At 39.4% G+C, this 20414-nt stretch overlaps 1 protein-coding gene across 1 annotated transcript in view; it reads right to left on the reverse strand.

Moving 5' to 3' along the window:
• Positions 1 to 20075, reverse strand: part of PTH2R (parathyroid hormone 2 receptor) — a 106982-nt gene extending 86907 nt beyond the window's left edge. Inside the window, exon 1 of the mRNA XM_019939015.3 lies at positions 19479 to 20075. Within this exon, the coding sequence (XP_019794574.1) occupies positions 19479 to 19541 (63 nt within the window). The 5' untranslated portion in view covers positions 19542 to 20075. The remainder of the gene's footprint in view (positions 1 to 19478) is intronic.
• Positions 20076 to 20414: the final 339 nt, after the last annotated feature.

Below are 20414 nucleotides of genomic sequence, written 5' to 3' on the forward strand. Positions count from 1 at the left end.
TCATAAAGTGAAGTTTCTTTAATGTTTAAAAGTCCTCTTAGAAAGTTACTATAACATTCATATATCAAATTAGACTGTAATTTGGAAAGGATTAAAAGAATATGTTTATTGAATTCTGCTGAGGAACGGGATCTGGACAGCTGCTGACCCTCAGAGCGAGGCTGATAATCAGCTCATAGGACATAAATTTTAAAAAAGAATACGTTTAAAGAGAATGAATTCCCTTGGAGGCGACATTCTATTTTCCATAGTCCATGAGAAGGATGAGCTGGCCTAATATAAAGTATTTTGCTTGTAATTTAGGGTTTCTCGTATACTCTAGAATTGATTGCCAAATAATAAATCCATTTTATTAACTCTCTAATCCATGTTTTCACACAGGCCTCAAAAGAGTTCATATATACCTATTAATGTTTTATTTTACATTCTTAAATGCTGCTGTCACTCTCAAGAGTATGATTCCCTTGAGAGTGGCCAAAGTTTTCATATTGTAAAGGGAGTTTGAAAATGAAACATGTTTTTAATTATTTAGAATGTATTGTCTGTAATATTCAGTTAGAATAGAGACAGGAATCTGCCATAATAAACTGATAGTTTGGGGGAAAATATTATTGAACCACCCACCTTTAATTCAATCACCAGCTATGGAAGTGTTCCCCCAATTTGTCCTTTTTTTAATTCAAAGAAAAACAAGCAATATGTATAAAATACAAGCATAAATACCATAAAAACCACAAAAGTGTCCATACTTCTCAAGTTTTATAATCCTTTCATAAACTGACCTCTAACCCAGAACTAAGTCTGAAGACCAGGCCATTTTGCACATTTGGCTGTATAAAATTCCCCATGACCCTGTTCATATGAGAAGCAAATTAAAAGCAGTTTAAGAATAAAATGTATCTAAATGAATTTTTTTATAAAACAGAAACAGACTCACAGACATAGAAAACAAACTTACCGTTACCAAAGGGGAAAGTGGTGGGGAGGGATAAATTAGGAGGTTGGGATTAACATATACACACTATTATATATAAAATAATCAACAAGGACCTACTGTATAGAACAGGGAACTCTACTCAATATTCAGTATTAATCTATATGGGAAATGAATCTGCTGTACACCTGAAACTAACACAACATTGTAAATCAACTACAATACAAAATTTTTTTTAAAATTTTAATAAAAAAGAATTTCTTTAAAGAATAAAATGTGTCTATCTACACCATGGCTCAGTAACAGTTAAGATGACAGCATTCGGAATGCGATCACATAGAGCTGTCATCCTGCACACCTATTATTCATTCTTTCTCTTTCATTTCAACCACATGAATTTATTGTAGGTATTTATAGACCTCCAATTAATAATTAGAATCAAAGCACAGTTAATTCTTTTAAGAGTCATATAATGATTATAGAAATGGAGAACAGATTAGTGGTTGCCAGTTATTGGGGGAGCATGGGAGGCAAGAGAGGAGAGGGAAGTGGTTGTGGCCATAAAAGGGTAGCAGGAGGGATTCCTGTACTGAAACTGTTCTATATCTTAGCTGTGGTGGTGGTCACGTGCATCAACATGTAATAAAACTGCATAAAACAAAATACACAAATAAATGAGTATATGTAAACCCAGTGAGATCTGCATAAAGTAGGTGGATTATATCAATGTCAATTTCCTGCTTGGGATATTGCACTGCAGTTATGACAGACGTTACCAACGGGAGAAAATGTGTGAAAGGTATACAATATCTCTGTATTACTTCTTTTCTTTCTTTTTTTTTTTTTTTTTTGCAGTATGCAGGCCTCTCACGGCTGTGGCCTCTCCCGTTGCAGAGCACCGGCTCTGGACACACAGGCCCAATGGCCATGGCTCGTAGACCCAGCTGCTCTGTGGCACGTGGGATCCTCCTGGACCGGGACACAAACCCGCATCCCCTGCATCGGCAAGCAGACTCTCAACCACTGAGCCACCAGGGAAGCCCTCTTTTTTTTTTTAATTTTTGAATTTTATTTTATTTACTTTTTTATACAGCAGGTTCTTATTAGCTATCCATTTTATACATATTAGTGTATATATGTCAATCCCAATCTCCCAGTTCATCACACCACCACCCCAACCCCTGCCACTTTCCCCCCTTGATGTCCACACGTTTGTTCTCTACATCTGTGTCTCAGTTTCTGCCCTGCAAACTGGTTCATCTGCACCATTTTTCTAGGTTCCACGTATATGCATTAATATACAATATTTGTTTTTCTCTTTCTGACATACTTCACTCTGTATGACACTCTCTTATCCATCCATGTCTCTACAAATGACCCAATTTTGTTCCTTTTTATGGCTGAGTAATATTCCTTTGTATATATGTACCATATCTTCTTTATCCATTCATCTGTCAAGGGGCATTTAGGTTGCCTCCATGAGCTGGCTATTGTAAATAATGCTGCAATGAACATTGGGGTGCATGTGTCTTTTTGAATTATGGTGTTCTCAGGGTATATGCCCAGTAGTGGTATAGCTGGGTCATATGGTAGTTCTATTTTTAGTTTTTAAGGAACCTCCATACTGTTCTCCATAGCGGCTGTATCAATTTACATTCCCACCAACAGTGCAAGAGGGTTCCCTTTTCTCCACACCCTCATCACCATTTGTTGTTTGTAGATTTTCTGATGATGCCCATTCTAACTGGTGTGAGGTGATACCTCACTGTAGTTTTGATTTGCATTTCTCTAATAATTTGTGATATGTTGAGCAGCTTTTCATGTGCTTCTTGGCCATCTGTATGTCTTCTTTAGAGAAATGTCTATTTAGATCTTCTGCCCATTTTTGGATTGGGTTGTTTGTTTTTTTTAATATTGAGCTGCATTAAGCTGTTTATATATTTTGGAGACTAATCCTTTGCCCATTGATTCGTTTGCAAATATTTTCTCCCATTCTGAGGGTGGTCTTTTCGTCTTGTTTGTAGTTTCCTTTGCTTTGCAAAAGCTTTTAAGTTTCATTAGGTCCCATTTGTTTATTTTTGTTTTTATTTCCATTACTCTAGGAGATGGATCAAAAAAGATCTTGCTGTGATTTATGTCAAAGGGTGTTCTTCCTATGTTTTCCTCTACGAGTTTTATAGTGTCCAGTCTTACATTTAGGTCTCTAATCCATTTTGAGTTTATTTTTGTGTATGGTGTTAGGGAGTGTTCTAATTTCATTCTTTTACATGTAGCTGTCCAGTTTTCCCAGCACCACTTATTGAAGAGACTGTCTTTTCTCCATTGTATATCCTTGCCTCCTTTGTTATAGATTAGTTGACCAGAGGTGCATGGGTTTATCTCTGGGCTTTCTATACTGTTCCATTGATCTATATTTCTGTATTTGTGCCAGTACCATATTGTCTTGATTACTGTAGCTTTGTAGTATAGTCTGAAGTCAGGGAGCCTGATTCCTCCAGCTCCGTTTTTTTCCCTCAACACTGCTTTGGCTATTCGGGGTCTTTTGTGTCTCCATACAAATTTTAAGAGTTTTTTTCTAGTTTTGTAAAAAATGCCATTGGTAATTTGATAGGGATTGCATTGAATCTGTAGATTGCTTTGGGTAGTAGTATTTTAATTGGATTTGTCCTTTACTTGTCTTTAAATATTAGTACTGTTATTAGTCATATACAATTGTATATCAGTTGTGTATTTATTGTAAATTATACCTTCCTCTTTGGTATTTTTTTAATCTTGGATTTACCACTATACAATTCTAACATTTAACTTTCTTCCTGATTAAGTTTCCAGGGTAAATGTTTAGTTAGCCCTTTGACCTTAACCTTTCTGGAAAATGAGGAAACTGGTACACTTTTACTCTCTCTCAAGTTTTATCTACACCCAAGTATTTATTTCTGCCATACGTAAGTTTTAACAGCTAGTTGAGCAAAAGTCCCTTATTTATGCAATTTTTCCATATTGATTACTAAAGATTAAATTTTAGTCCAATTAGGAAAAAGAAATCTGTTGGCTTTGATTGAAACTACACTTAAATGATGAACAGTTATATGCCAACAAATTAAACAGCCTAGAAGAAATGAATAAGTTCCTAGAAACATACAACTGACCACTACTGGATTAGGAAGAAATAGAAAATCTGAAATGACCAATTTTAGTAAGGAGATTGAATCAGTAATTAAAAACCTCCCAACAAACAATAGTCCAGGACTCGGTGGCTTCTACCAAGCATTAAAGAAAAATTAATACCAATCCTTCTCAAACTCTTTCAAAAAACAGAAGATGAAGAAATACTTCCAAACTCATTTTACAAGACCAGCATTACCCTTATATCAAAACTAGATAAGAACACTACAAGAAAAGAAAATTACAGGCCAACATCCTTGATGAACATATATGTAAATATCCTCAACAAAATATTAGCAAACTGAATTAAACAATATATTAAAAGGGTCATACATCATGATCAAAGGATTTATTCCAAGGATACAAGGATGGTTCAGTATCTGCAAATCAATCAATGAGATACATCACACTAACAAAATGAAGGACAAAAGTCATATGTGATCATCTCAATAGATTCAGAAAAAGCATTTGACAAAATTCAACATCCATTCATGATAAAAACTCTAAACAAAATGGGTACAGAGAGAACGTACCTCAACATAATAAAGACCATATATGACAAGCCCACAGCTAACATTATACCCAAAGGTGGAAAACTGGTATATTTAAAATAGATAACCAATAAGAACCTACTGTATAACACAGGGAACACTGCACAGGGAACCTAAATGGGAAAAGAATTTGAAAAAGAACAGATACATGTTTATGTATAACTGAATCACTTTGTTGTACACCTGAAACTAACACAACATTTTTAATCAACTATGCTCCAATATAAAATAAAAAATTTAAAAAATAAAGTCAATAGAAACCTGAAAAAAATAAACCTAATTACTTGCTAAAAACAAAACAAAGGTGAAAAGCTGAAAGCTCTTCCTCTAAGGTCAAGAATGGCCACTCTTGCCACTTTTATTCAACATACTACTGGAATTCCTAGCCAGAGCAATTAGGAAAGAAAAGAAAGGAAAGGCATACAAATCAGAAAGGAAGAAGTAAAACTGTCTCTATTTTCAAATGACATATTATATATAGCAAACCCTAATGACTCCACCAAAAAAACTGTTAGAATTAATAAACAAATTCAATAAAGTTGTAGGATACAAAATTAATACACAAAAATCTGTTGCATTTCTATACACTAATAATGGATTATCAGAAAGAAAAATATTTTTTAATCTCATTTACAATTGCATCAAAAATAATAAAATACTTAGAAATAAATTTAACAAAGGATATGAAAAACCTCTACACTGAAAACTATAAGACATTAATGAAAGACATTGAAGAAAACACATATAAATGGAAAGATATTTCATGCTGATGGATCAGAAGAATTAATATTGTTAAAATGTCCATACTACCCAAATAATCTACAGATTCAACGCAATCCCTATCAAAATTTCAATGGCATTTTTCATAGAAATAGAAAAAATTTTTCTAAAATTTGTATGGAATCACAAACGACCCTACATAGCTAAACCAGTCTCAAGAAAGAAGTACAAAGTTGGAGACATCACACGTCCTGATCTAAAACTATATTACAAAGTTATAGTAATCAAAAAAGTATGGTACTGGAAGAAAAACAGATACAAGATCAATGGAACAGAACAGAGCCCAGAAATAAACCCACATATATATGGTCAACTAATTTTCAAGGATAGTGTCCTCAATAAATGGTGTTGGGAAAACTGGACATGCAAAAGAATGAAAATGGACCACTATCTTACACCATATACAAAAATAAACTCAAAATGGATTAAGGTCTTGAAGGCAAGACCTGAAACCATAAAATTCCTAGAAGAAAATATACAAAGTCAGCTCCTTTACATCAGTCTTGGCAGGTGTTTTTGTTTTGTTTTGTTTTGTTAATTTGACACCAAAAACAAAGGCAACAAAAGCAAAAATAAACAAGTAGGACTACATCAAACTAAAAAGCTTCTGTACAGCAAAGGAAACCATCAACAAAATGCTATTTCACCCCTACATATATGTTTATATTTTATACAATCAAATGAGTTATGGAGAAAAAGGTGGAAGGACACATATTACCTGAGTGGGATGGGGACGGTGGAATGGTGGTGAGAGGAAAGAAGGAGGAAAAGTGTGTGTCAAACAGAAAAAAAAGTCATTTTTTGGAAAAATATGTACTGTATGTCAAATGAAAAAGTAACATATAAAGTTTCATTTATAACATAACTGAAAGTATGTATTCATTGGATATGTGCATAGCCAAAGACTAAATGAGAATGTAGGCAGATTTTGTCTTGGATTCCTATTATGTTTACATACTAATTTCAATAAAGTTCTTTCTAAAAGTTAAAACTATATTGATAATTTGAAGAAGTCTGAATCCCTAATATATTAAAGATCAAAACCTTCTACTCTTTACAAATAAAAAATGAAACCCAGAGTTTAGCCACTTATCTATGGTCACCCAGCTCAGTCATAGTAAAATGTGCACTAAAAGCCAAGTTTCCTGTCTCCCAAGGAAATGTTCTCACACAGGACTGATTCTGTCATTCAAGCCTGTTCGATAATGTGCTGCACTATGACAGAGTCCATCTCATGTGGAAAGGAAAGCAGACAATAATTAGCACTATCAAAACTGTGTTGACAGAAAGACAAATAGTATATGATCTCACTTATATGTGGAACCTAAAAAGTCAAACTCATGGAACCAGAGACTAGAATGGTGGTTACCAGGGGCTGTGGGGTGGGGAAAATGTGGAGCTGACGGTCAAAGGGTACAAATTTCCAGTTATAGGATGAATAAGCTCTGGGGAGCTAACCTAGAGCATGGTGACTAGAGTTAACAATACTGTATCTATACTTGAATTTTGCTAAGAGAGTAGTTTTTGTTTGTTTGTTTTTGCCACACTGCACAGCCTGTGGCTCTTAGTTCCCTGACCAGGGATTGAACCCAGAAGTCCTAACCACTGGACCACCAGGGAATTCCCACTAAGAGTAGATCTTAAGTGGTCTCATCACACACACACACACACACACACACACACACACACACACACACACAAAAGATAACTATGTGAGGTGACGAATGGGTTACTTGACAGTGGTAATCATTTCACGATATATAGAGATATTAAATCACCAAGTTGTACACCTTTTTGCAAATCACATTATATAATATAAAAAAGAATAAAATAATAAATAAATAAGCCACTCCTCACACACACACACACAGTGTTGACCTTTGTGGGGACATAACAAATCATCAAGAAGATCATTTCCTTCAGGCAGTAGGCAACCAGAATTTGAGTTACAGAAAAATCACACTACAGGCCAAACTGCAGTGTCCAATATGCCATTTATAATTGGTGTTACCACCCCAGGCAACACATCTGTCATGTGGCACAGTTGTAGGATCCTGGGAAAGAGTAGTGGCTTAGAAAATTAACATGTTTGGTATTATATCATCAGCAGTGAAGAGAATAATTTTGAGCAAAAGCAATGAAGTAAAATCACCATTAATAGGTCAACAAACTATAAGGTAAAGTTTCACATAGTAGAAACACTGTGCACTCATTAGCTATAAAAATTGTGCATGTTTATTAAGCGAATAAAGAAAAATTACAATGAGAACTTGTAAATTAAACAATGTTCTAAGGCCTCTCAAAAAAGGTGTGAATAAAACTTTGGTTTCCCTAATTTCTGATATAGTGATATCAGAAACAGCTAGTTTTCCATCAGACAACAGCTAGTTTTATGAACGAAAAAGAGGAGGCCAAGATGTAACAGTTCTTAGATAGCTGAGTGAATAATAGGAGAAAAAAGGAGGAAAAGGTAGGCTGTATTGAGCAGTTTAGTTAATAGATTGGGAATGATAAAGGGGTTCTGAACAAGTAAGAAGTGAAAGTCTATGGTCTTACTGTAGGTAAAGTAAAACTGCTGGGGGAGGTCATCGAGAGGACATGACCACAGGTAGAGCCGAGGGCTGGACCCAGGCAATCAGAGGCTCCTCACCCCCTCCCCTGCCCTTGGAATGCACACTCTGTCCACTGTTCCCACAGTGAGAGCTGTTTTCATGGACGCAGCCTTGAGAGAACATGTTGTTGAGACCATCTGGATGGTACACGTGACTGAACCTACGTAAGGCCTCTATATCAACTTATAAGATGGTGGCAGGTGAGTGTGGAGATCTCCTCATCTTGCTGCTGCCCAAGACAAGCTTCATATTAAGTTCCCTTGCTTATTAAACCTGCCACCTACCAATGTGGAGTGATCTGCCTCTTTCTTCCATCTCTCCTTGCCCTCTGTGTACAGGAGCCAGTTTCACATTTTACTGGGGGAGCTCCTGAGGTTTTGAACCAACAAAACTTAACCCACTAAGGGCAAAAAGGGGGGTACTATATTTGATAACATTGTGAGAGATCAGGGTAACTTGGGACACAAACCTTGGAGAGACTAGGGGGAGAGACACAAGAGGCTACAATTCAACAATAAGATGTTTTGTCAAGTTGATTTCCTCTCCCAAAGGAACCATCATCACTCAAAGGCTGGTTTAAACATTAACTCAAATTTAGAAACATTTACGAAAATGCTGAACGTGCTCTGCTTGTAAACGTGAGCATGTATTTCACTATATTTATATTTCCAGTGACTATCACATTGTCTGGTGCATGAGAGACCATCAAAGTATCAATACTTGCCGATTGGAACTGTCATGAATAAAAAGTTATGGGGTTTTTTGTTTCGGTTTTTGTTTTTTTTAATTAGATAGGATACTTTTTTTTTTTTTTGCGGTACGCGGGCCTCTTACTGCTGTGGCCTCTCCCGTCGCGGAGCACAGGCTCCGGACGCACAGGCTCAGCGGCCATGGCTCACGGGCCGAGCCAACCCGCGGCATGTGGGATCCTCCCAGACCGGGGCATGAACCCGCGTCCCCTGCAGCGGCAGGCAGACTCTCAACCACTGCACCACCAGGGAAGCCCTAAGATACCTTTTTTTTAGACAGCTTTTTTGAGGTATAATTGATATACAAAGAGCTGCACATATTTAATGTGTGCAATTTGATGAGTCTGGACATGTGCAAATACTCCTAGTACCATCACCATGATCAAAATAAAAGATGTAGCCAACATCTCCCAAAGTGTACTTCTGACCCTTTTGTTAGTTTTCGGTTTTTTGTAGTAAGAACAGTTAACATGAGATCTACCCTCTAAACAAATTTTAGGTGCACTAAGTGTCAAGAAAAAAAAAACTAAGAAAGCTAAGGGGGAAAAAAAAGTGCACCATATTGCTAACCATGGGCCTTGTGTTGAATAGCCAATCTCTAGAACTTAGTCATCTAGCATGGCTGAAATTTTAATGAGAAGACGTTAATAGGTAAGTTATTCTTTGTTTTCCCATATCTACAGAATTAAAGCACAGATCTTATGTAATTTCAGCATAAGACTGTGCCAACAATATGCTTAACTAGATAACATAAGGAAATTTCTTGGTGCACATATCTGACTCCATAGGTAGAGCAGGCTTCAGGAGAATGGGAGAATGTAAAATTCATGAGGGCAGGGATTTTCAGTTTTGCATTTTTTTTTCACTTACTGTACCACTTGTCCTTGTTTGCCACAAAATTGGTAAGAAATAGAGTGGATTTTGGAGAGGCAATAAAAGTGCTCATTACCTTCCTCATAAGATTGTTGTGAGGATTAAAGAAAATAATGCATAGAGATGCCTAATTAAATGCCTTTATATAGTGAACACTGTAAAAATGTTAACTATTACTACTGCTATTATCACCAAGCCTATACTTTTATTACATTCTAAATATATTCGACCAAAATAAACTTAGTGAAGTAAAAAGAAAAAGAAAAAAAAAAAAAAGGCTGAACATAAGAAACCTTTGGCAGAGGTTTTCCCAGCTCTAGTTGAGTATCTACCATTCACACTGCAAAAATGTGGAAGTCAAAGACAGACAAGATATATTAGAAAGAAGGAAAAGGAACAGATCCTGCAGGGAGGGGAGACAGAAGTCATGAGCAGAGGCCAAGAGCTCCTTTTTGCAGTAGTGGCAATCTTGTCTCCTCCCATAGAGTGAAAGCTCCTTGGAGAACAGAGCCATCTCTTAACCACTTTCAGAACCTGCACAATGAACATAATACTTAGTAATGCAGTGCAATTTTATTGAATTAAAAATGAGAAGTCTGGGGCTTCCCTGGTGGCGCAGTGGTTGAGGGTCCGCCTGCTGATGCAGGGGACACGGGTTCGTGCCCCAGTCCGGGAAGATCCCACATGCCGTGGGGCGGCTGGGCCCATGAGCAATGGCCGCTGAGCCTGCGCGTTCGGTGTGCTCCGCAACGGGAGAGGCCCGAGTACCGAAAAAAAAAAAAAGTCCTGGGGAAAACGAATTTTCACTGGGGGCAACTCCTCATGTTCACAGAAATGCCTTCGGCCAGTCATCTACTCATTCTACACTGATTGTTCTGGTTTAGCACTGAGGAGTGTTGAGAGTATTTATTTCAACAGTATTCGTTGAATCCTCCCAAGGGCAAGATACTGTGGCAAAAGGTAGACATAAAAGAAATTCAAGCCATGGATCTTGCCTGGGGGTAGGTCAAGGGGTACAATGTGGCTCTCAGACTACACTATAACCATGAGTGGTAAGAAATGCAATAAACTCACAAACAAAATGTTATAACTAAATATTACCAATCTGATGGGAAACAGAGTATGCTGTGTCTTTGGAATGATTTTAAAAGGCATTCTTGAGGATGCAGGAAAGCCCCACGTATCTACTCACGATTTCTTCCAGTTTTTAGGTATCTCTAAGCTCAATTAATCAACATGAAATTGTGCTTAAGTTTTGTTTAGATAACTACCAAAAGCTTCTGAATATTGTGTCTTACAGACTTTATTCATCTAAGAAATGAGATGCCAGAATATATGTTGAGAGGAGACGTCCTGCCTTGGTACTCATTACATGCACGAGTGGCTTGCTAAAGGCAGACTCTATTACAGTGTAAACAGAAGAATATTCAAGCTTAGGCATATCTCATGGCCACAAAATTGCATTGTTAAATACAGTCTCTGCTGTCAAAAAAAATGTATTTTAAAAAAATAACTGAGAAACTTTTTTTTTTTTTTTTTTTTTTTTCCACTACGCGGGCCTCTCACTGTTGTGGCCTCTCCCGTTGCGGAGCGCAGGCTCCGGACGTGCAGGCTCAGCGGCCATGGCTCATGGGCCCAGCCGCTCCGCGGCATGTGGGATCCTCCCAGACCGGGGCACAAACCCGCGTCCCCTGCGTCGGCAGGTGGACTCTCAACCACTGCGCCACCAGGGAAGCCCACTGAGAAACTTTTTATCATGGGAAACAGAACTAACCTGATTATAAAAGTAAGGAAAGTGACAAGCAGTATAAACTATTCTCATCTCGGAAATTTCAGCCAGTTTGCAATTTGATGTAAATGGTTTCATAAAAGAGAGGCAGTTTTACCTTAATTACCTTAATTATACATATAAGTTTCTTCCAATCTTCTCATATAAATATTTGGCCAAATAGTATTTTTTAATTTAAAATCAGAACACAATTTTTAATGTGTAATTAATGCCATTTCAATCAACCAAAATATTCATAATCTCTGCAGGACCAAGAAAACTTGGGAACTACATTTTATTACAGAGAAATGTTTATTTTACTTGACTAAATGTTCATTTATTCAAGTGGTGTTTATGATTCCTTGCTCTGTGCTGGCCATTTGGGATACAAAAAGGAGCAAAAACAAGTACAGCCTTTGCCTTCATGAAAAGTGCAGTCTAGAAAAGGAGAAAGAGTAATTACACCATGATCACAGAAAATGTTAAGTTACAACTCTGAAAAATGCTACAAGAGAAAGTAAGATATACAGGGTTCTGAGAGCTTATTGTAAGGACATTTTTGCCTTACTGGGTAAGCCAGGCTTTCCTGAATAAGGTACACATGAGCTGATATCTAGAAGACAAACTGGAAATTAACTTGGTGATGCACACAGGGGAAAGAATCCAGGGAAATTCTTGAGAGAGGGCAGACAAGGGACTGAAAAGTTGGCCAAATAACAACATTTTTGTTTGTTTGCTAGACATTTGAATTTGTTATCCTGTATCTCATAATAACAAAAGTATTTGACTTAGTTGCTAATTTAAGAAGCAATATATAATAATCCTTCTACCTATGATTATGAAAACACTTACCAATATTTAATGAGCATCTACTGGTACCATTCACTCTAGAAAAATGATTAAGAATCAGTTCCTGCCCTCAAGTAGTCCAATACCTGTGACAGGAGCTCAATACAACAAATATGACAGTTTTTAAAGAAATAACGTATCATTTGTGACTTAAAAATTATACATGTTGTCATTCAAAAGTTCTATACTAGCCTTACATTTAACAACTTAACAAAATTAGCAATGATGTTACTTCTATTAAAAACCTAGAGCAACTATCATACTTAATGATAAATCTTTAGAAGCATCCCACTGAAGTAATAAGCAAGGTAAGATGCCCACAATAATTACTGTTATCGTTCAACTTTATATGGAATTTCTAGCTAATGTAATGTAAGAAAAAAGATAAAAAGAAATAACAGATAAAGGCTACAAATAAACTTATCTACAAAATAGAAACAGAGTTACAGATGTAGAAAATAAACTTACGGTTACCAAGGGGTAAAGGGGGGGAGGGATAAATTGGAAGATTGGGATTGACACATACACACTATTATATATAAAATAGGTAACTAATAAGGACCTACTGTATAGTACAGGGAACTCTACTCAATACTCTGTAATGGCCTATATGGGAAAAGAATCTAAAAAAGAGTGGATATATGTATATGTATAACAGACTCATTTTTCTGTACACCTGAAACTAAGACAACATTGTAAATCAACTATACCCCAATAAAAATTACAAAAAAATAAAATAAATAAAGTATTCAAAACAAAAAAGATGTACCTTCTAGAAATTCATGAAATACTAGTTCTCATAGTCCTGATCTATACAAAGTGAACAAAATAAAATCTACACTATTGGGCTATAATCTGAGATAAATAATATGACGGTAAAACACAGTCACAGATGAAGTGCTCAGTAACTGTTTGTTATTAATGTTATTATTGTAAATAGAAGTTATCTCTAAAAAAAAGAAAGAACAGATACAGATATTGGAGAAAATTGTTACTGTTCAGGAATAAACTTCATAGGTATGAATCAATAAATAAAAATAATAGAGATTCTCTATACCAACAATAACTAATTTAAAATGTGATAGAAATTATGGTAATGATGATGATGACGACAACACTGATGGCTGACACGTACAGTGAGCAAACTCTGTTACAGGCACTACATTAAATGCTTCTCCTGAGGTTTTCATGTAATACACATGTCAAAAAAAAATAACTTGCATTAGGTCATCCCATTTTTTTCCTATTTTTCACCCCATTTTTTGGGAAGAAGAAACTGAGTTTTTGAGATAAGTAATAGCATGAGAATAGGAAACACAGATTCCAAATTCAGTTCCGATTAGAAGGTCCATAATCCTGACCGTTTTGTGTAGTTCCCTCTTCCTCCAGAAAGCCATGATTTACTTTCTTTGAGAGTCTATAAAATTCTATCATCCAGTGGACTAACTGGCAAGCTCAACATTTAGCCTGCTAGTTTGTCAGTTATTAAGACAAGAGATCTCTGGAAACACCCAACTCCCTCAGGGTTGCTTTACCAGCAGCTCTCTTTCCTCCATCTTTGTGACCAGATATAGGTTCCACTGCATCATTGGTACCCAGGGCAGTCATCTCTGATCCTTAGAATAGAATGACATTTTTTCAATTAAAATTGGAGTAGGGCTTCCCTGGTGGCACAGTGGTTGAGAGTCTGCCTGCCGATGCAGGGGACACGGGTTCGTGCCCCGGTCCGGGAAGATCCCACATGCCGCGGAGCGGCTGGGCCCGTGAGCCATGGCCGCTGAGCCTGCGCGTCTGGAGCCTGTGCTCCGCAACGGGAGAGGCCACAACAGTGAGAGGCCCGCGTACCGCAAAAAAAAAAACAAAAAAAACTGGAGTAAATGATCAGAGACTTGAGTACCAAGTGGGATCAAAGAAGATGAATAAAAGAAATACAAATTACCTTAATCAAACATTTATGGAGAACTACCACTCAAAGGCACCATGCTAATTGTCACAGAGGGTTCCAAATTGCTTATTAGCCCCTTTTCCCCTGTGAATTTACAATTCAGGGGTAATCTTATAGAAAACCAATCTGCATGTCTTTTTTCAAACTAGTTAGCCAACCCTTTTAATTCCACGATACTCTCACTGAGAATATCATTCTTTCATGTGGTTTCAAGTACTCCCTATTTAAAAAGGGATGATGCTAAATCCAGAGCTTCTCTTAAACTCCATAATCCAATATCCAACCATCTCCTAAATATCTCACAGGCTCCACCAACTCAGCTTATCTAAAAATCTAACTCATCGATGATACCTGCCCCAACCCACTCTTCCTTCAGCTGAATGTACCTTCTACCTCTCGAATCCATCTGCCTCCCTGCATCTCCACTTCTACAAGGACACACCAGTGATTATAAGACTGCTGCAACTGCCTTATGATTAGCTGTACTGTCTTCAGAACGACTTCTTCAAAGGAGGAGATAGATGTTAATCAAGGACTCATTAATAAATGGCAAACTATAAAATCTATCAGCATTATGAATAAAATGTCCTATTGCTATCTGAAGGAGTTGGGTTCTGAAAAAGAAAGCATAAGGAATAGACGGAAGAGTGTTGCAGGCAGAGGGAATAGCCTTGCAAAATTCACATACACACACACACACACACACACACACACACACACCTTTGAAAAGCCTTCACTTACCCCCAATCTTGTTTAGAAACTATCTCAATCTAATAATCATTCCATTAAAAAGCTCTTTACTAATTGGCTGATAGAAGGAAAGAGCTGACATTTTCATTATCAGACACCTTAAGGCTTTTGTTGTTTATATGTTTTTAATTTTAATACTCTCACATTCTATGAGATAAATGTCATTATTGCCCCCATTTTATTTATTTATTTATTTGTTTATTTATTTTTGGCAGAGTTGGGTCTGTGTTGCTGTGCATGGGCTTTCTGTAGTTGTGGCGAGCGAGGCCTACTCTTTGTTGCGGTGCACGGGCTTCTCGTTGCAGTGGCTTCCCTTGTTGCGGAGCAGTGGCTTCCCTTGCTGGGGAGCACCAGCTTTACGTGTAAGGGCTTCAGTAGTTGTGGCACGTGGGCTCAGTAGTTGTGGCTCGTGGGCACTAGAGCGCAGGCTCAGTAGTTGTGGCGCACGGGCTTAGCTGCTCCGTGGCATGTGGGATCTTCCCAGCCCAGGGCTCGAACCCGTGTCCCCTGCATTGGCAGGCGGATTCTTAACCACTGCACCACCAGGGAAGCCCTATGTCTTCATTGTTAAGTCTACCAATAATGGCTTGTTGGTAATTCCATTTATTATCACCACAATTTCCAATACAGCATGTTGGTTTATTTGATTGATTGATTATCTATCCCCTTGCATCTCTATACCCCACTCCTCCTTCTCTACCTTCCCATACACAACCATTTACGTGAAATATATATACAAAATATTAACTAAATATGTTGCTACAATATGTATTGCTGTTTTATGTGCATGTATTTGAATGTACGTAAATGGTGATATACATCTCATTGTTTCTGTGCTGTATCTCAGCCTATTTTAAGGATCTCATTCATGCTGCTTTGTGTACATTGAATCCATTGCTTTTTATTGCTGCCTGTTACCCCACTGAACACCCAGATTGTTCCCAGCTCTCTAACACCACAGAATTACTGCAATAACCATTATGGACTTGTGTGAGAAATTCTTGGGGAAATAGACCCAGGGTGGATATTGCTGAGAAAGAGCATGTGTGTACACATAATCCAGCTAGTCAGTGCCCAGCTGATCTCCACAATGAGGGCATCAGTCTGAGGGGTGGGTTCAGGAGCAGAAGGCCCCATGTGACTCATGGCTACTCTACTTGTTAGCTGTGTGATCCAAGAATGCTACCTAACATCTCTTAGCCCCATTTTCTCATTTATAAAGCGTGAACAATTTACAGTGCCTAGCTCATAAAGTTACTGTGAGAATTAAAGGAAATAATGATAAAGTGCCTACCACAGTATGTGGTATGTGGTCATCATTTTCTTCCCACCCAGTAAGAGATTTCTGACTTTCCAGGAGACCCTGAATTGCCACACTGGAAGGTCAGTAAAGCCCATCCTCCTAACTGCACAGAGGAAGAATGGAGAGATCAAGTTTCATGCCTGAGGAGGCTGTATGTTATCAGAGGAGGGATCTGAATGCAGCTTTCCGGGCCCCCAGGCCAGTGTTCCTTCCCCTGTACCAGAGTGTCCACGGTGGCGCTGGGATTCCACTCAGGCAAAAATGAGTAATAACTAGAAAACGAAACCTGCCCTGCGTTGGCATCTGCTCACACCTGATACTCTATGGAACTGAGGTACTTCCACTCAGTATGTCACGAGCTCCTGGGAACTTTTTCCAGTTGTGGTGGTGGATTTGTACTCACTTCCTCTCACACACTGTCTGACAGCCACACTGATCTGCAGCCCTGGAGCCTGGAGAAGGTGCCTGCATCGCGTGGCGTCAGCCCATTCTCAAACCCAGCAAAACCAGTGCTGTTCCTGGATAACTTTGTAAGGGAGGGAACAGCCATGGAGGTACACCCCTGAGACAGTCCTTCTAGAAGGAACCAGCTACCTGTCTGGAAGGAGTGCAGTTGGCTGACAGCCTCCAGCTGCCGTGCTTTCAAGCATCTGTCTCAGCTCTGGATCTCAGTCAACAATCATACAAAAAACCCTAGCCGATGACTGAGCACAGTGGAAGAACCAGGACGTGGCCATTTCTTCACCATGTGGGATGCCTATGATGGGCAACCTTTGCCCCCGAGCTCTCCATGGGGCTGGCCAAGACTTTGTCAGGTTTGCAGCCCAGTCTGAGGCTCTCCTTGTCCAATCCTGCTTCCTCACCCTGTTACCTTTCTCAGGTTTTACCCTCCAATAAAGAAAATACTACACATATTCACACAGTTGTCCTCACTCTGACTCTAGGAACTGCATTGCTGGGCTCTTCAATGATGCCTGACGCATGAATTCATGGCTTTTGAACTGTGCACTGAGGCAAAGGCAGCATCTTCACCAACCAAAAACCACAGGGATATTTAAAACAATTCCAAGTACTAGCCTATGTTGCCTATTGTGTAATGTAATCCAACGTTTGCCAGATAGTAAACATTTATTCTACACAAGCTCATTCTGCTTGGACGAGTTTCCTTTGTTGTTCTATCAATATATTACATTTTTTAATATGTGTCTTTGCTGGGAATGAAGAAACTGAAGATCAAAGAAGGTGTCAGCGTGTCAACGTAAATCACTTTAATGTAACCTTCAGATTTTGTTTAGAGTGCCAGAAATCTAACGTATTATCACAAACTCATTTCACATAATTCTTAATCTATAAATATAAATGGAAATGGGTTTTAAGCAATGGGCCTTAACCAGAGGCGATTTTGCCTCCCAAGGGACGTTTGGCAATAGCTGGAGACGTTTTTGGTTACCACAAGGCAGGGGTTGGGAGCTGCTGCTGGTTTCTGGTGGAGAGGACAGGAATGCTGCTAAATATCCTGCAATGTACAAGTCAGCGCCCATAACAAAGAATTATATGGCCCAAAATGTTGAGAAACCTTGGTTTAAAATCATAGAAAAAGCGTTCAATGTCCTGATTGTTTTTTTGAAAGCTAAATATTCTTCCCATAATCGCACAGTGATTTTCTTCTCCATTGTACTAAACAATGTCTCTCTATTTCCTTAGAAAAAGTAATCTGGAACGCTGAATAAAATAAATGGCTAGAGGTCACTTGTCCCTTATACAAGGAAGGGGAGTTTTCAAGCATATTATCCAAATATCTTATGAGAGAGAAATGCAGGAAATACATTAGAGATCACCCGAGCTCTATAACTGTCACCAAATTCTTAAGAGTTTTTCCAGTCATTCATAATTCCTTTTGTTACCTTGGTGAAATTGTTCAGGTTAGAGCATACTCTACTTTTGAGCATTCACTGACCATCTTATTAGTCAATGTATAACACACATCGTTTGATTTTTTTAACATATTAAGTTCACTTGAAATATCCTGGTCATATTACATAAAGCCCAGTATTTAGGAGAACACCTATTTCTATTAACGTATGTAGCTATGTGGTTAAAAAAACAAAACAAAAAAACCTGCACGTTTAGAATAACAAATTTAAACTGGCCATTTGAAAGCCAAGAACATAGTATTAAGTTTAGACAGTACCAGTACATAAATTAATGCCTTAATTTTCTCATGGGGAAAGAATTTAAAAAACCTAATTTGGGGCTTTATTTGACGGTCAAAGTGCGCCCCCTCCCGAACAGAAAAGAGAAATAACGTTGATTTCCATTTAAAGTTACAGGGCTCTTAAACTGCATTACACTACAAGCAACTCTGTCTAGCTCATCTAAAAAGCTGAGTGTAAATCCTACATTTTATTTGACTCAAAAAAATGTGAGGATGAATTGCGCATTAGAAAGGGTCCATTGTGAAAGATCACCCAGAAAATCTCTAAACGATATTAGCAGTACGAAAATGACAACTACCATTTAGTCTAAACATAACTCAGCTTTAACAAGTTATATGTATTTTTCTATCTAGTCTCCTCGCTTTAATGATACGTGATTCTGTAACAGGAAGAGTCAATTATCCTTTCAGACAGTGGTCACAAACAATCCTAGAAATTTAAGTTCTCAAAAGTGACGGTAGGGCTTCCCTGGTGGCGCAGTGGTTGAGAGTCCGCCTGCCGATGCAGGAGACACGGGTTCGTGCCCCGGTACGGGAAGATTCCCACAAGCAGCGGAGCGGCTGGGCTCGTGAGCCATGGCCGCTGAGCCTGCGCGTCCGGAGCCTGTGCTCCGCAACGGGAGAGGCCACAACAGTGAGAGGCCCGCGTACCGCAAAAAAAAAAAAAGGGGGGGACGGTAAATTGCCAGCAGACAAAAAATAATTTGAATTAATTAAACGGGGATCAAGGAGACTAAGAGTAAGAAAAGTTCTTCACCTCTCAACCCTCCTGACCCAGAACCCCGTTGTTCATAAATATCCTAGCTCCACTAAATGCCTGTCAAACCTTGCCGGGTGTACTTGTGTGTGTGTCTGTCTCTCTCTGAGTGTGTTAGTGCGTGAATGTGTAAGCGTCAGCGCCCGCGCGCGCCTTGGTCTCGGCCGCCCTAACGTTGAACACCGGCCGGAGGCTCCGGGAAGCAGGTGCCGTGGAACAGGGGCTCTTACCTGGGCTCTGGCGAGGAGGCAGCCGCCGAGCAGCAGCCACCCCCAGAGGTGGGGTCCGGCCATACCCGAGCCAGCCCGAGCGAGGAACAGGGACACTCTTCCCGAAGCCCGAAGAAAGATTCACACTCGCAACTTGGCCGGCGCGAGGCAAACTTGTGGCCGGGAGCGCGGCGCAGCTGGGGTGTCGGGCTCGAGGCTACTAGTCGGGGATGCCCGGGGCCAGGCTGTCCGAGCCCCGTGCCTTTCGGTCTCCGTTCTGCCGCGCGGAGGCTCGCGCCTTGGTTGCTACTTCCGGGGAGAGCTGCTCGAGTCCCGGCCTTGACTCGCGGCTCCAGCGCCCAGTGGATCCGTGCGCGCCCGGAGTGGCTGCAGGGGCGGCGGGGAGGCGCTCGCGCTCCTCTTCCGAGTCTCTCTGTCCCGCAGCCCGGGGTATCGAGGGCGACAGATCCAGAGCGCTGCTGCCGTCACCGCCGACTCACACTGTCTCTTCCTCCCTCCACTCTGTCCCAGGTTCCAACGCCCTGTCTCTAGGGAAGCCCTGGGTCGTCGGGGAGAGTCCGAAAGTTCCCTCCTGTCCAGACGCGCGCTGACCACTAGCCACCGCGACCTGGACAGTGTGGTTAAAGGTTTCCGAGGCCAGGCGCATTCTCCATCCAGGGCTCTGGGCTCAGCAGTCTCTACAGCGCTAAAGTTCTCTGATTGCCGTTCTCTTAACCACTGTAATAATACTGTGCGTGCGTGCGTGCGTCTGTCTGTGAATGAAGGAGAGAGAGAAAAAGATTTTGCTCCAGCAGAAATCTCTGGGTCGAAACATTTGGGGATCGTTTTATATTTTGGATCCATGCATTTAAAAAAAAGACAACTATTTAATATTCTTTAACAGTTTTTTGTGTGTGAACGCCTTCGTTTGACACAAAGTCTTTTTCTTTATTTTTC

Source organism: Tursiops truncatus, chromosome 7 (genome assembly GCF_011762595.2).
Source record: "Tursiops truncatus isolate mTurTru1 chromosome 7, mTurTru1.mat.Y, whole genome shotgun sequence".
Classification (NCBI taxonomy): Eukaryota; Metazoa; Chordata; class Mammalia; order Artiodactyla; family Delphinidae; genus Tursiops; species Tursiops truncatus.